Source organism: Amblyomma mixtum, chromosome 4, assembly GCF_055824585.1.
Source record: "Amblyomma mixtum isolate Tamu chromosome 4, ASM5582458v1, whole genome shotgun sequence".
In the NCBI taxonomy this organism is placed as follows: domain Eukaryota; kingdom Metazoa; phylum Arthropoda; class Arachnida; order Ixodida; family Ixodidae; genus Amblyomma; species Amblyomma mixtum.
In genome coordinates, this window is record NC_143015.1 from 85,218,764 (window position 1) to 85,234,338 (window position 15,575).

Consider the following 15,575-nt stretch of genomic DNA (forward strand, 5'->3'; position numbering starts at 1 on the left):
TAAATCGATTGAAATCCAAGTCCTGGTCGGCGTCGGGTCGCGTGGGAAATGCCCGGAGAGAGAGCGCGCGGGCGGCGGCGTCAGCTGCCTCATTTCCGTGGACGCCTTGGTGACCTGGAGCCCAAACGATAGATCGGTGCGCGGGATCCGAGTCTCGGCTACAATTTTGGTAAATGCGATAAGCTAGGGGAGTAACCCAGTGCTTAACGGAATAAGGATTCTCGGCAGGAGTCGTGATCAGGTGGCACGCGAAATTCTTGAGGCCTTTATGATCCATAAGAAGGGAAGCACTTGTGTTAGCGACTGCTCAGTATCCCTCCGTAGAAATGAAGTGTCCTTTCTTGACAGTTTTTTGTAACGCCATGTGCTGTGCATCTTTTCAGCCCTGCATTTCTAGCGGTCGTCTGTTGTTTTTTTTTAGGCGGGTTATTAACTTTGTTACTGTTTTTTGCTTTCCGTTTTGTTGTTTCTCGGGTTCTGACTGCTTTTGCTTAATACGTTTGACTCTGCCTTTGCTACGATTGTATTTTTTATTTTTTTGACTGCTTTTGCTTCTCTTGTTTGACTCTGCCTTTGCTACGATTGTTTGACTCTGCTTTTGCTACGAGATGGCCTGCTCAAAGTTCTGTTATCCAAATTTTTTTTTCTGCAGAGGTTAAGGGTTTTTTTCTTTTTTCTTTTATCCTGATGTTGCTGTTTATTTTCCACGTGTTGGGTTCTGAGCGATAGTGCGATTAGTGTCATGCCTGTGCTGTATGTTTAAATATGCCTCCTTTCCATGCAATAAAACAGTTGGTAGTGTGCGCATGTGTTGTCCCCACTCTTGTTGTGTTCTTCTTGTTGCGCCGCCGTTCATTTCATCATGCACCAACACGCCCCTCAGGCCATTCTTCTGGAGTAACCCACCCTTGCGTGACGTTTCGTCAAGCCCCTCGTGAGTCGGTGATTATGTATTTGGAGGAGGTGTCAGAGGCTGCCAAAGCGATGGCAACCTCTTCTGCGTGAATTGCTGACTGGGCCTTGAAAGTAAGGGCGTCTACTGTTTTACCCTCGTGGACGACCGCGTCCGTGTACCATACCCTGGAGTCCGGGCCGGACGCGTCCACGTAGAAGACTCCGGGTTTGCTCCGAAAATAGCGGTCCAAGGCTTCCGCCCGCGCCAGGCGCCTGCCATTATGATCCTCTTTGGACGTATTGGTGGGGAGAGGCCGCACGTGGAGGGCGCGTCTCCAGTGTACGGGAAGGCGGCATCTCTCCTCTGTGAATTGAGTGTGCTGGATGTGAAGTTGGGCTAAAAGGCGGCGAACCTTAAGTGCGAAGCGTCAGGCCTCGGGCATGGCTACCGGCTTCTCCTCTTGGGTTGTGTAATTGATGTGGAGGCGGGTCAGTAGGCGGCTACCCTCACGTGTTTTGCTTAACCGCAAGTATTGATTGCTGACATGAGCCTCGCGCAGCTCCCCAAAGCTGTTTGTCATCCCCAGGCCGAGGAGACGTTGGTTGGATGTTGCAATTGGGAGGTCGAGAGCTCTCTTATAGATTTTTCGGAGAATCACTTCGAGAGCGTCCTCATCGCATTTGCGCAGGTGGAGGTACGGTGCCGAATACAGGATTCGACTCGTTACGAATGCATTGGCCAGCCGCAGGGCGTCTTTGCATCGCAACCCCCTCGTTTGTTTGATACCCGGCGGACCACACGGCCCACCTGATCCCCCACCTTGCGGAGTTTCTTCAGCGTGGTGTCAATCTTGCGGTTCTTTTGAATGTAGAATCCCAATACTCTGATTTCATCGTGTTCAGGTATCGGGCCACTAAGCACGGAGAGGGCAATTTTGGTTGTGCACCTTGGATTGGAACGTATGTGCACGAATTCCGATTTGCTCGGGGAGCACACAAGGGCGCAGCGGTGTATATAATCGTCCACAATAGCCGCTGCCTGCTCAGGTTGGCCTCGATTTCTCCAACCGAATCGTGTGTTGCCCAGAGGGTGATGTCGTCCGCGTACAGGGCATGCTGCACACCCGGGACCTCACCCAGCAGGGTAGGGAGCTTCATCATGGCCAGACTGAACAGAAGAGGCGAGAGGACTGCTCCCTGTGGAGTCCCTCGCGTACCAAGTTGGTACGGGCCATGTTTACTGTCTTGGAGTCGGATATATGATTGCCGATCTGTGAGGAATTGCTTAATGTATTGGAATGTGTTGTACCCAAAGTTCACTGGGGACAGGTGGGAGATGATGATATCATGCGTCACATTGTCGAAAGCACCCCGCAAGTGCAATGCGAGGACCGCCTTGTCATCGCTAGGGTGCTCGACGGGATCAAGAATCTCTCTATGAAGTTGCAGCAGCGCATCTTGCGCGGACCGGTGTGGGCGGAACCCGTACATGGTGTCTGCAAAGACGTTGTGCGTTTCTAGGTAGGTGGATAGTCTGTCACGGACCATGGTCTCCATCAACTTCCCCACACATGAAGTGAGAGATATGGGCCGGAGGTTGTCGGTGTTGAGAGGTTTGCCTGGTTTGGGTATGAATGTGACGAGAGCCGTCTTCCAATCCACTGGGAGAGACGTACCTCCCGTCCAGATAGCATTGAAGTATTCGAGCAGCCGCTCGTAGGCCGGTTTGGGTAGGTTAGCGAGAAGTTTCACAATTACCTTGTCCCTGCCCGGGGCTGTCCCGTGTTTCATTTCGGCCAGGGCCGCTTTGAGGTCGTGCAGCTGGAACGTTCGATCCAGCTCTGCGTTCTCAGAACCTGCACACGAGTACGCCGGACCACGCGAATCCTGGTCTGTGTACAGATATTTGTCTCGGAGCGCGTCATCCAGTTCGGCTGTGTCTCCGTTGAAGGTGTGAATTGCTCGTTGAAGATGTTTCCAAGTAGGTTCGTTGGCGCGGTCCCAGCGGTAGCCATGGAGAGAGAGAGAGAGCGACTCTTTAATGAAATACAGAGAATTTAGCCGGCGTTTAAAAATCGCTGGCATGCTCTCTGCGTATGGAGGTGAATTTGGGAGATAAATACAGGAGAAGATTAGTGTGGAAGAGGTAAAAAAAGAACGATAAAATGCGGCCATGGAGCGCTGCATATCCCAGGCAGTGAGAGGGGACTGCGTTCATTTCGAGGAAAGGAAAGGCGTCTTACCAACTCTGTGGTTTAGTGGACACCTCAATAGCACTTTAACCTGATTACGGCGTTCAATGCAGCACTCAGGCTTTCGCCTTTCACTACTTTAGTCGCTAAAGTTGCTCGTAATTTGCTTTCGCAACATTCCGGTCTTAACCAAGCTAAGCCTCTGTCAATTTTATGCGAAGCATGCTAAAATAGCCCAACCCAGCTCCTCGAGCGCGGCGGTGTCGTTACCATTGACCTTTCGTGACCTCCATGTCCTACCACGTGATGCGTGACGTCACAGCAGATGAAAAACGGGGGCCCAACTCGCGCCGCCGCGCGAGGCGTCGTGACCAAGGATGACCACGTGGTGCGTGACGTCACAGCAGATGAGAAACGGGGGCCCAGCTCGCGCCGTCGCGCGAGGCGTCGCGACCAAGGAGGACCACGTGATGCGTGACGTAACGACATAGGAGAAACGGGGCCCCAGCTCGCGCCGTCGCGCGAGGCTTCGCGACCAATGTGTTTCCTGCTTCTGCCGCTAGGTGCGCTGTAGTGAACACGTGATGCTGGAGCGGCGGTGGTGGTGGTGAAAAACTAATCAAAGAGAGCTTGAGGGTAAAAAAAACCCTGCTGCATGGTCGGTATCCTTAGTCCGGGACACCGCACGACGAGGCCCCGTCTCGCGCCCGCTTGACCAGAGCCCTTTGGGACTCCAGTGTGGAGCAGTTGAGGAGGGCAGTCTCCCATGCCTCTCGGGTGGGGATGGGGGAGGGGGGAAGGTGAGGACTTTGAGTACATGCCCACACCATGTGAAAGATATTGCAGATCTCTCCACAGTGCGGGCAGCGCCCATCTGTGTTCGGATCGAAGTGTTTTGCTATTGCAGGACAGAGAAGGGTTCCTGTCTGCAGGCGCCGCAGAGTTCGCTCCTCCGCCTTACTCAGCCCCTTGGCGGGTGCCGGGTAGAGACGGTGGCTGTCGCAATAATAAATTAGGATTTCGCGGAACCGCAGAAGTGGTTTATGAGCTTCTGAGCCATGAGAGCTAGGATGAGGAGCCCGGTGTGTGAGCGTTCGGGCGGCCGCATCAGCGGCCTCATTGCCTCGTAGACCCTGGTGGCCAGGAGCCCAGATCACTTTTGTGCGAGTTGGATCGGCGAGAGCACGTCTTAGAATTTGAGAGGCAAGAGGTGATATTTCGCCTGCAAGATAATGTTCACAGGCCCGGCGAGAGTCTGTGATTACCGTTTTCGGTATACAAGGGGGTGCGCCTGCCTCTGCTAGGCGTACACGGGATAGAGATGCCTCCTGGAGACAGGGCTGCTCGTTGGAATGAGAAGCAAAAGTTGCGGCGTGCTACAGAGACTGATGAAGAGCGTGAAGAACGTCTAGCCAAGCGGCGTGCTCGATATGCAACTCGGCGACAATATGCTTCGCATCTGACTAGGCTTAACCTAAGCTAAGCCTCAGCCATTTTTTTTTTTTGACGTTGCACGCCACTGCGATCGTGCGTTCTCGAAGGCCGCTCGTTTGGGTTCTAAAGGTCTCCGACGGGTGCCTTCTCGTCCAAAGGCAACGGCGCGGAATTCGTGCCGTGTAGATGCACTCTTCACGCTTCTGAACATGGACCAGATTCTTTAAGGCCTTTAAGGTGCCCTCGTGATAGGAATATAATGTTCGGTTCCGGACAGTCGACTTAAATACGGGACGCTTAAGCTGGCCCCTCACCTTACTATTGCCTAGTCTCCAGCGTCCGCAATAATGCGCTGCCTGCTGTAATACGATGAAGGATAAGCTGATGTCTTATCACGCGTCTCAGCAAACCACTTATGCTAAGAGCACGAAATAAGGCAAGTCGTCTTCTCATTGCTCAGCTTAACGCTTGAAAGCAAGAACTGTTGCTCGAGTTGGTTATGCATGGTATGACTAAACAGCGCAAGGCCCAAGGCCAAAGAAGAGAGCAGAGGAAAGAAGGAAACGAACACCACAGCACCGATGTGTTGTCGCTGTGTTGCCCATTTCCTCCTTGCCTCTGCTCTCTTCTTTGGCCTCGGGCCTTGCGCTGCTTCAATCATATCAGCTTAACGCGTTCGTGCAAACGGGTCCTAATTTGTCGCAACACAGGCCGTCTTTTCATGCATGCAAAGCTTGAATGGTAGGGATTCGAAAGTGTGGATTCGGACGCTGCGTTTTGCCGATGCGTCTCAAGCTATCGCTCTAAGGATGGAGGTCTGAATATACACAGAAGCCAATACTTTTATTACAATCACACCTCTCGGCCCCAGCCCTTACAGTGGGACGCAAATTATGGCGTGGTATCGAATCAGTACACTATGACGCGCTGGCCTATTCGCTAGTGGCACAGCGCGGATGCTTGAATCGACGCCGACGGACGTGCTCCAGGCGGGGGTGCTCGTCCCGGTCGCTGTTGTGTGCGAAGACCTTCTTGCAGAAGCCGCGCACTGGTCCTGGGGGAAACGGCGGTGATTGGTGGCTGCGCTGGCTCACTCTGCGCCGCCCTTCATTCAGAGCTGCTCCCCCGTGTGCATGCCCAGGTGGAGGGGCAATGTAGGCTTGCTCTTGGGGTGTTCCCGGCGCATGCGATATACGGGGATGAAGAAGAGGGGGACGTAGTAGCGATCTTGCTCGTAGGCTTCGTGGGCTACGGGCCTGGACTCAAGTTGGAAGTTGATTCGGCAATCCCAGCATTGGTCCTGCTCGCCAGGCTGCAGGACGTACTGGAGCCGCCTTCTGCGCTGGGACATGAGGAGTTGCTGCATAGAGAAGGAAGGGGAGTTAATCAGTACGTTGGTTGTAGATTTGCGTTCATCGTAATTGCTATTCTTATGTCCCAGCGTCGGCGCAGTGGTTATGGCGCTCGGCTGCTGACCCAAACGAAGTGGGTTCGTTCCCTGGTGGTGTAAAACATTTATTTATACTATATACGGAGGTATTGCTTGGACCGTGCCTGAAGGGCCCGGCCCTCACAATCACTAGGAGGGATCCCTAGTCCGGGACCCCTGTGGCCTCCGCGGCGGCCCGGGCTCTTGTCACCAGGGCTCGTTGGTCCTGGAGAGTTGAGCAGCCGAGCAGGGCAGCCTCCCAGTCCTCTCGGGTGGGGTGGGGGTGGGGTGGGAAAGCAGGATTGGCAGGGCATGCCCACACCATGTTATTCGTGTCCGCAAACACTTCCCCACAGTGTGGACACTCGCCCGAAAAGGCCGAATTGAAATGTTTGAGCACTGCCGGGCACAGTACCGTGTTGGTGTAGAGGCGAAGTAGCCAACGCTCCTCTGCCTTCTTGAGGCCTTTACAGAGGGGTGGATATCGGCCGTGAGCGTTTTGATACAGGACAGAGATCTCCCGAAAAGTAATAGCCGGATTAAAATCAGTAGCCGGATCAGGCGGCGAGAGAGGCGATGCCCGGTGGTTAAGCGCGCGGGCGGTAGTGTCCGCTACCTTATTTCCCTCTATCCCCGCATGTGCTGGGGCCCAGATGATGGTGCGCCGGGTTGGGAAATCCCGGTACTCACATCTGTGTAAAATTTGGAAGCACGATCTGGAATTTGGCCCTGTTCAAAATTGCGGCAAGCTTCCCTTGAGTCGGTGATAATGACTCGGGACGCTGGATCCGCAGCTGCAAGTGCGATAGCAACTTCCTCCGCGAATGTAATGTTGGGAGCACGGAAGGTGAGGCCCTGAACTGGGTTGTTTTGGTGGACAACGGCAGCCGTGTACCAACCCCCATGGTGTGGACCGGCCGCGTCCGTGTAAAATACCCCTGGTCGAGCACCATACTGCTTGGAAATGGCCTCCGCTCGTGCGAGGCGGCGGCCATCATGGGCATCTTTTGTCATGTTATTGGGGAGGGGGCGAACCTTTAGTGCGAAGCGCCAGGCCTCGGGCATGGATATCCGCTTCTCCTCTTGGGTTGTGTAATTGATGTGGAGGCGGGTCAGTAGGCGGCTACCCGCACGTGTTTTGCTTAACCGCAAGTATTGATTGCTGAGATGAGCCTCGCGCAGCTCCCTAAAGGTGTTCGTCATCCCCAGGCCGAGGAGACGTTGGTTGGATGTTGCAATTGGGAGGTCCCTGGCGCGGGGTCGAATTTCGATGGAGGTGAAATTCTACAGGGCCACTCCAGGTGGTCGAAATTTACGGAGTCCATCACTACGGCGTCCCTTGTAGCCTGAGTCGCTTTGGGACTAAACCTCCGTAATCCAAATATGCAATAATCAAGTGCTGCGCTCAGAGCACGGACATTCTTTTAAAATGGTTCAATCCTTCATTAAGGGCCAATGATCCTGCTCAGTGGAGTGATTCTCTGCAAAAAAATAAAAAAAATAAAGTTCTTACGTCTGTATTGGAGCGAATCTTTCACCGAAGCGGTGGGTCAGATTGTGTAAGTAAATGCTTAGAATTAATTGCCGAAATAGAATCGAAAAATGCGAACACGCGTTTTAGCGTTGAGCACCGACTCAGCTGAGCGGTGGCAGCAACAGCCATTTCGAACCCAGCTAAGTACGTAGTGAGCAAGTTAATCAGTGACATATTGTGTGAAAATAAGCTAAAAGCCGGGGAATGGTGGCTCAGAATTTAAAAAACATGCCGCACATGTAGGAGGAACGCCGGCACCACCATCGGCCGCGGCCGAATAAGGACGCGCATTGGCGTTGCCCGTGGACGCTTCTCGAGCACAGTGCAAAGCAGACGGCTGAGGCGTCTTGTTCAGGAGGCTGTGTGCTTAAAATCTACGACCCATTTTCAGCGTTATCTATACAAGCCGCTTTGTCATGTGGCTTCCCATCTGGGGTCAAACTGCGATAACGTGAATGGACAGCTCAAGCTGCGAGCGCAAGCTTGGACCTGTGCTCCATACCACTTCATCGTTGTTCTGAATATTTTATGAAAACTTTTCGTCTTGCCTCTTTGTTCACGTCTTACACACTTAATGATGATGCGCTAAATAGGCCTAGCTTACATGCAAAAGGAGCATGCACGTCTATGCGTGCACGCTTTGTTAAACTGCTGCTTCTGAACAAAGACAGCTGCTCTTGTCGTTCACACAACTGGTTTCTGTGGTTCGTGAGGAGGAAAAGCACACTGTCGGAACTCCCAATCGAACTGGCTCGACTACGTTCGAACATCGTCGGCTGTAGCTAACATACACCAGGAGAGCAGCAGGCACCTTCGCGTCCAGTAGAACTGTCAGCGTTTGTTGAAAAGGAGTGGGGGCTTACCTCCACAAAGGTCAAGTCAGAGTCGAAGTTGTCGGCAGCCTGCCTGGGCCTGGCTCCAGTCTCTGCCAGGGATGGACGCCTGGCAATCAGGAGTGAGGCGGTGGACGACGTGTCCATGTCACAGTTGGGACCCCGCACTCTGCGTAGGTGGTGAAGGTAGAACGCCCAACGTGGCAGCGGTCAGCGATACTTGCGGGGCGGGCGACCGGCGACGAACGCTGCATCGAGGTAACGAGCACGACACTAGAGAACCGCGGCGATGGTGATAAACACGTGACCGGTATGACGTAATTCACGAGCAATAGATAGCAGAAATGCCACGTAGGCGAAGCACAGGAGAGAGAACTAAAAAGAAAATACATTCACAAAATGCCCATAGTAGTCGCTTTTGCTGTGAACAAGAATAGAAATAAAATTATATTGGTTTTTGTGGAAAGGAAATGGCGCAGTATCTGACTCACTTATCTCGATGGAGACATGAACTGCGACGTAAGGGAAGGGAAGAAGGTGGGAGTGACAGAAGACGGAGAAAGAGGTGTCATAGTGGAGGCTTTCCAAAAAAATTCGGGGGGCACTTTGTCTAAAGTGGGTAGAGGCGGAAGCGTTTTCCGCACCACCTTCGCTGTTTCAGTGGCACTGGTGGCGTCACATATATTTGAGTACTAATTACTAAGTGATGGCAAATCACTAATTAATTGTTAATTACTGATTAATGCCTGAATGCTAATTAACTGCTAATTAATGACGCTTAAGCTTCGCCTTTAGGAGTGGAACGCGACAGCGCGTTGTAGCGCTGCCAGGGAGTCCACGGAACGCCACCACCCGATCGGCGCGATGCATTGCCCTTTGAACGCAACGCTTTTTGAGGAAAGCAAATGGCGCAGTAATTCTCTGTCATCTCGGTGGACACCTGAACCGCACCGTAGAGGAAGGGAGATGGGAGTGAAAGAAGATAGATAAAGAGGAGCCGTAATGAAGAAAATGAAAATTGTATTTGAGGAAAGGAAATTACGCAGTAACTGTCTCACATATCTCGGTGGACACCCGTCAAAATTCAGGGGGGCACTTTTTTGACCTAAAGTGTGGTCACTGATGTGTGGTTAAGATGTTAAGCTTCACCCCTAAGAGTGGAACGCGACAGCGTCTTGCAACGCTGCCAAGGAGTGGTGGTGGTGAAAACTTTTAATTACTGAAATAGAGTTTGTGAGCCATAGAGTGGCCCCGCTACATGGTCGGCGTCCCTAGTCCGGGACACCGCATGACAATGCCCCGTTTCTAGCCCGTTTCACCAGAGCCCTTTGGGACTCAAGCGAGGAGCAGTTGAGAAGGGCAGTCTCCCATGCCTCTCTGGAAGGGGTAGGGGAAGGGAGGAGGTGGGGATATTGAGTACATGCCCACACCATGTGGAAGATATCACAGGTCTCCCCACAGTGTGGGCATCGCCCATCCGTGTTAGGATCGTAATGCTTTAAGATTGCAGGACAGAGTAGAGTACCTGTCTGCATAGAACGCCATCGCCCATTCGGTTCTACGCCTCGCTCGTCGGTAAATTGGTTTTTGAGGAAAGGAAATGTATCTGTCTTTCATTTGTCGGTGGACACCTAAACCTCGCCGGAAGGGAATGGAGGAGGATGAGAGTGAGTGAAGACACCGTATTCACTGGACGCGCCTTTGTTCATTCCAAACCATCGAGCTGGCATGGCGGAGTGGATAGCGTGCTCGTCTGTCACGCCGAAGACCGGGGTTCGATTCCTGAGCTCGACCAATTTCTTAATCGCTTTTATTTATTTATATGGCCTGACTAGTAAAGCCAATTAGACTAATAGGGTAATTAAGCAATTAACTAAGCTCAGTCCCACTTACTTGGAGCATCACGATACGATCCCTTCAATTGGTTGTATGGTTACTAGCCAAAGTGCAATTGGCCCCGTTTGAAATTCGCGCACTGTGACGTCACGACCGTTTCCACCAATTGAAAAGTGTGACATTTTCTGTCGACAACTACTGCTCACAACGATGAGACATTAAAGGCTTCCGCCTTAAAAATTAAAATTGGTTTTTGGAGGAAATGAAGGGGAGGTGGCGGAGCGATCGCGGCTTCGGCCGCTTATCTGTTTTTTCAGCGGCGTCCGCTTCGGCGGACGCGGTTGTTGCTGCGACGCGCGTCTTTTCTTTCCTTTTTTTCTTCCTTCTGATCTCTTGATTCTCCTCTATCTGCACGCGGCAGCGGTGGTGGCTCGGCTCGAGCCAGTAGGCAGGCCCGTGCAATTTCCTTTTCATCCTTCTCCCAGTCACAACAACAACAAGAGGAAATAAAGCAGTAACTGTCACACTTATCCCAGTAGACACCGAATAGCACCGTTATGATAAAGAAGTGAAAAAATTGCTGACGATTACGTCGCCGCCTGAAGGGAAATTTGAGCGCAGCTAATTAGTTTCAGCTTTTCGATAGATTGAGGCAAAGAATTCGAGCAAGACATGTACGTACATTTACAGACCACTTGTTATTTTTCGCACATATTCCTTCTTCAACAAACACCCCACTAACAGTTCTTGATTGTCATGAAGGAAGTTTTGTGGTCGGAGAAATAGATGGATATATGTTTGACTTGCTTCACTAATGTCTGGTTCTCAAAGACGAGGTCTGCGCCAGTATTTCGCGAGGTTGTCACAGTCGTGGGAGGCGTTACGAGCGAGAGGAACGGGATGTTCTCCCGCATAAGTGGCAAGAAATTCCTGTTTGTCCTTATATCTACATTAAAGTCCTCACCCACCCTGTTACCCTGGCAGGTGGCAGTTAATGTTTGATCGCAAGGGTTCGCTCATCGTTGTCAGCACTAACGCATGCAGCCCACATCTCTCACTTATCAGCCCCCGTACCTCACTGACCCAGGAGCCAGTTATGCGGACCTCCTTTCCTTAAAATGATCGCAGTGTAAAACGTTGTCAATGCCAATGAACACAATAAACGCCAATGGCCTATGGCTTCAGCGCCATGTTCCTGGCACTACGTTGTCAATGCCTGCAGCGCACATCTCTCTCTCATCACCCCACGTACCTATAAGCGCGATTAAGGTGTCCACTGACCCAGGGGGCCAGTTATGCGCACTATGGCTTAGCGCCTATGTCTTCAGCGCAGCGTTTCTGGCACAACGTTGTCAATGTCAACGAATTCAGCGCACATCTGTCACTACCGCCACCCTCCTAGGTTGGTCCGTGGTTAAGGCGCTCGTATACTGAGCCGGAGTACCCGGGTTCGAATCCGACCGCGAAGGACGCGCTTCGAGTTCGAGGGGCAGGCCCACACCATTTCCCCCCCATCCCCAACCCAACCCGGGTGGACTGGGAGGCGACCCTGCTCGGCTGCCACGACTTACAAGACCAACAAGCCTTAGTCGGCCGCGCCCGGGCGGCGGCCACCGCCACTGGGGTCCCATACTAGGGACCTCCACCTAGTGTTTGTCCCTTAAGGGCTGATCCAAACATACCTCCTGTTCCTGCCTAATAAATGTTTTCAGCGCGTTTCGATGGAGGGGGAACGCAAAAGGCGTCCGTGTGCTGTGCGACCTCATCGTACGTTAAAGATCCCCGGTGGTCGAAATTATACCGGAGACCGCCACTACGGCACCTCTTTCTCTCTTTCTTCGTTCGCTCCCGCCTACTCCCTCCCCTAAGGCGCGGTTCAGGTGTTCACTGATATATATGAGACAGATACTGCGCATTTCCTTCCCTCAAAAACCAATTTACCAATTTTACCGCCAAGTAGCCTAAAGCATGATTGAGGTGTCCTCTGTTCCAAGAGGGCAGTTATGCGCCTTCTCACTGCTTTCCAAGCTCCCGCTCCATTGGTTTTGCAGCTTAAAGCGCGACTAAGGTGTCCAGTGCTGGTTACAACTGACAACGGTGACGGCGACGCCGACGCTGCGAAGCACAGACACGGGCGCCTAAGAGCTGCGCTCTAAAACGAAAGGGCGGTGGCTGAGTGGCTAAGGCGCTCGTCTACCGAGACGGAGTATACGGGTTTGAACCCGACCGCAGCGGCCACGTTTCGACGAAGGCGCAATACAAAAGGCGTGATGCGCAGACTTCAAGCTGCCAAAGTCACGAGCTCTTTCAATCTCCATTATAACCTGCGGTGGAACCTCTCCTCACCGCCAGTTGTGTCCTAGCACCAGAGGCGACTTTAATCGCGTCTTTCTGAATTGTCCGAACGAGCCCAGGCTCACGTGGCAAGGGTCAGGACATCATCAGCGATGGGAGGCTGCTCTGCTGGGCTGGGCCCGAGGGGTCGCCGATACAGAAAAGATCCGTGCCATCTAGAGCGGTCCGAGAACCCATCGTCGTCCTGCTTCCTCTTTTTCCTTCCCCCTCACCTGATTGTTTTGTGAGTCATTAAAGTTGCTACCTACCTAACTTGAAGTGCATCACACTAAAAAAATTGGCCGGAAATGCTTGGCGTTGGTAAGTTCAATTGGATTGAAGAGCAGCCAAATTCTTTTTAGTGCGTAGCTGAAATGCTTCGCACTAAATATAGTTGGCTGCGGTTCAAACTGGATGAACCTAGTAAGACGAGCGAAAAGCTCGGCTACCCTTGGCCTTCGCCAGAGAGCCATTTTTTTTGTCCCACTCCACTCTGAGCACGTGATTCGGTGAACGGTGGAACAGGTTACTCAAGGCGAAGGATGCAGTGGTGAGGAGCGAGCGCAGATGCGCCGCGGTAGCGAGCGAGGCACGCAATCTGACGTCACAGCCACACCCCCGACCCTTCTCCTGTTTGAACGTTATTGTCAAGAGATTTTGACCTTGAGCTTTGCAGGTAGCGCTTTTCACTCTAGAATATCAAAGCGGCGAATGCGAGAGAATCCACTTTCAGATTGGATTCGATTAATTAATTGATTGAATACTTTATTGAATGCATGGTAATTCTCAGAGTCTTGCGCCGTCCGCCTATTCCGGCCTATTCATATGGTACCGGACAGAAAAGGAGTCATCCTGGTGACATGCTGCCGACGACACAACCGCATCGTTGTACTACATTTTGAGTAGTTGTAACATGCACAGTCTAGTGGCCTTGTCAGCAGAGATCGGCCGACGGCGTGGTTGGCTCAATAATGCCCTTAACTGGAAATGTGCGCTCCACGAGGCCGTAGAATTTGAGAAAAAGTTTCTTAGAGAGGCTGGAACCGATCAGAAAAAAGGCGTTGCTGCTTGAGGCACAGGAGCTTGAGGCGTAGCATATATAGAGTGGTAGCTAGGTTACCTCGGCTGTGCGACGGCGTCAGCGTAGGTTAGGTCAGTGGTGTATCTACGGGGGCGGTAGGATGTGGTTGTGCGGGTGAAAGCACGGGTGGAAGGGCCTCAACCACTCGTTCGGTGATGCCGATGCGAAGGTCGTGCGCCATTTATGGAGACGATCCTGAATGGGGTGGCAGAAGCGGGAGATGACGAGCAACTTCTCGTACTCACGTACGAAGTCTTCAGTATGTTGCAATAGCGCCGAGTGGCCAGGCGCAGTGGGCAGGCCGGCAAGCGAATCGCCAGGCGTGTCATGCTGGTGAGTGACGAGCCTCTGCTTGCACAGCTCGTCGTAGGCCTGGGAGAGACTCAAAACTTCGCATCTGAAACGCGTTATCCTCGATTCCTTTCAAAATATACTTTGTCATGTCAGCCTCAGACACCCGGACGTTGACCAGCAAGCATAGGTTGATCACATCTGCAACGCAGTCGGTGGAGGTCTCGCTCAACTCGCGGAAACGTTCGCGCAAGTGTGGATCCGCGCGGGGCTGTTGCACAGCGGGACGACTGAACACTTGGGAGTGGAGAGCTGCGTCTTCAAAGCTGCGTCTTCTTCATGCTGTACTAAAGGTCTCTGGTTACTGCTTGCCGGTACGAACCATACCAGTGGCTTTTGAAATTCATCTTTCGTCAAAATGCCGCTTGTTATGGAGGCGAATTAGACAGAGAACTATGATACTCCCACCGAATTGTGCGGGCGAAATGCCTCTGAAACGATGTGCGCATCGCTGCGCATCGCTGCCCATCGTCGCCCCGCCATCACTGTCTCTAGATTGTGTCGAACTGTGAACTATTTTAATAACTTTTTCAGAAAAAACTGTCGATTAAAATTACTGCCTCATTCGGCTCGTTTCACTCAGCTTCACTTCTTATTCTTTTCCAATGTTGCTACCCCTAGAGGCGCATGTCGGATTGTATGCGCGCTACTCACTCTGTGATAATTAAAATTTGCCTTGTGGCAGCATCGCATCTCTCTAGATGGCCCTCGGAAGTTCAGATTGTCATTGACTTGATGGGCATTGAGATTGCCCGTTTGACAGGGGTATGAGACATATTTCTTGGGTCTGGCAATGGGTCGTCGCTAGTCGGCAAAGGTGGGCGCGGACTTTGCGGCGTGGCGAAGGCTGTGTACATATACTGATCGAAGGGAGCCTTAAGATCAGGTTGCATTTCCGTGTGTGTTTTGCATGTGCCATGATTCTCTGAGCTGTCGCTTCAATGGATTGGGCTTATTGAGCACTTCGACAGATCGGTCCGCCCTGCACACCAGCGGGGAAAAACTGGGCCACAAAAGTCGTCCACGTTAGTGGGCAGCAATGTTGCAACTCAGATTATGCAGTTCTAACGTGCCAACGTTATAGGCCTCGTTCACCAGAAAGTTCGGTGTCGGCGTTGTGAGTGAGATATCACGAGAATGGCTCTCGCAGGTGGTGCCCAGAGAGCAACTGGGGAGGCAGGTGTTCCACCTAGGTCACGTGACCATGCCGCGTCATCCCAACCAGCCCAACGGATAGTGAGGAAACTGCACACCATAGCAGAGAGCGGATAAATTGGTTTGGTTTAGTTTATGGGGTTTAACCTCCCAAAGCGACTCAGGCTATGAGGGACGCCGTAGTGAAGGGCTCCGGAAATTTCGACCACCTGGGGTTCTTCAACGTGCACTGACATCGCAAAGTACACGGGACTCTAGAATTTGCCCCCATCGAAATTCGACTGCCGCGGCCGGGATCAAACCCTCGTGTTTCGGGTCAGCAGCCGCGCAGCATAACCACTGAGCCACCACGGCGGCCGTAGATAAATTACTGATTGCCCGGCCGCACAAGGCCCACCGCTGGGAGCACCTGCTGTCACAGGGCACTGACGCATCAATTAGCCGCTGCACCACTGCGCCAGGAGGGGTATAAGGAGTCCCAGGGATCTATTAATGTAAAATA

General features: G+C 52.4%; 2 protein-coding genes across 3 annotated transcripts in view; one reads left to right on the plus strand and one right to left on the minus strand.

The window, feature by feature from the left end:
• Window positions 1-8,562, minus strand: part of LOC149347279 (uncharacterized) — a 29,441-nt gene extending 20,879 nt beyond the window's left edge. Inside the window, exon 1 of the mRNA XM_089586978.1 lies at window positions 8,347-8,562. Coding sequence (XP_089443104.1) covers window positions 8,347-8,463 — 117 coding nt within the window. The 5' untranslated portion in view covers window positions 8,464-8,562. The remainder of the gene's footprint in view (window positions 1-8,346) is intronic.
• LOC149347280 (cytochrome P450 3A11-like) overlaps window positions 1-15,575 on the plus strand; it is a 113,501-nt gene that overhangs the window by 17,105 nt on the left and 80,821 nt on the right. The window lies entirely within an intron of this gene.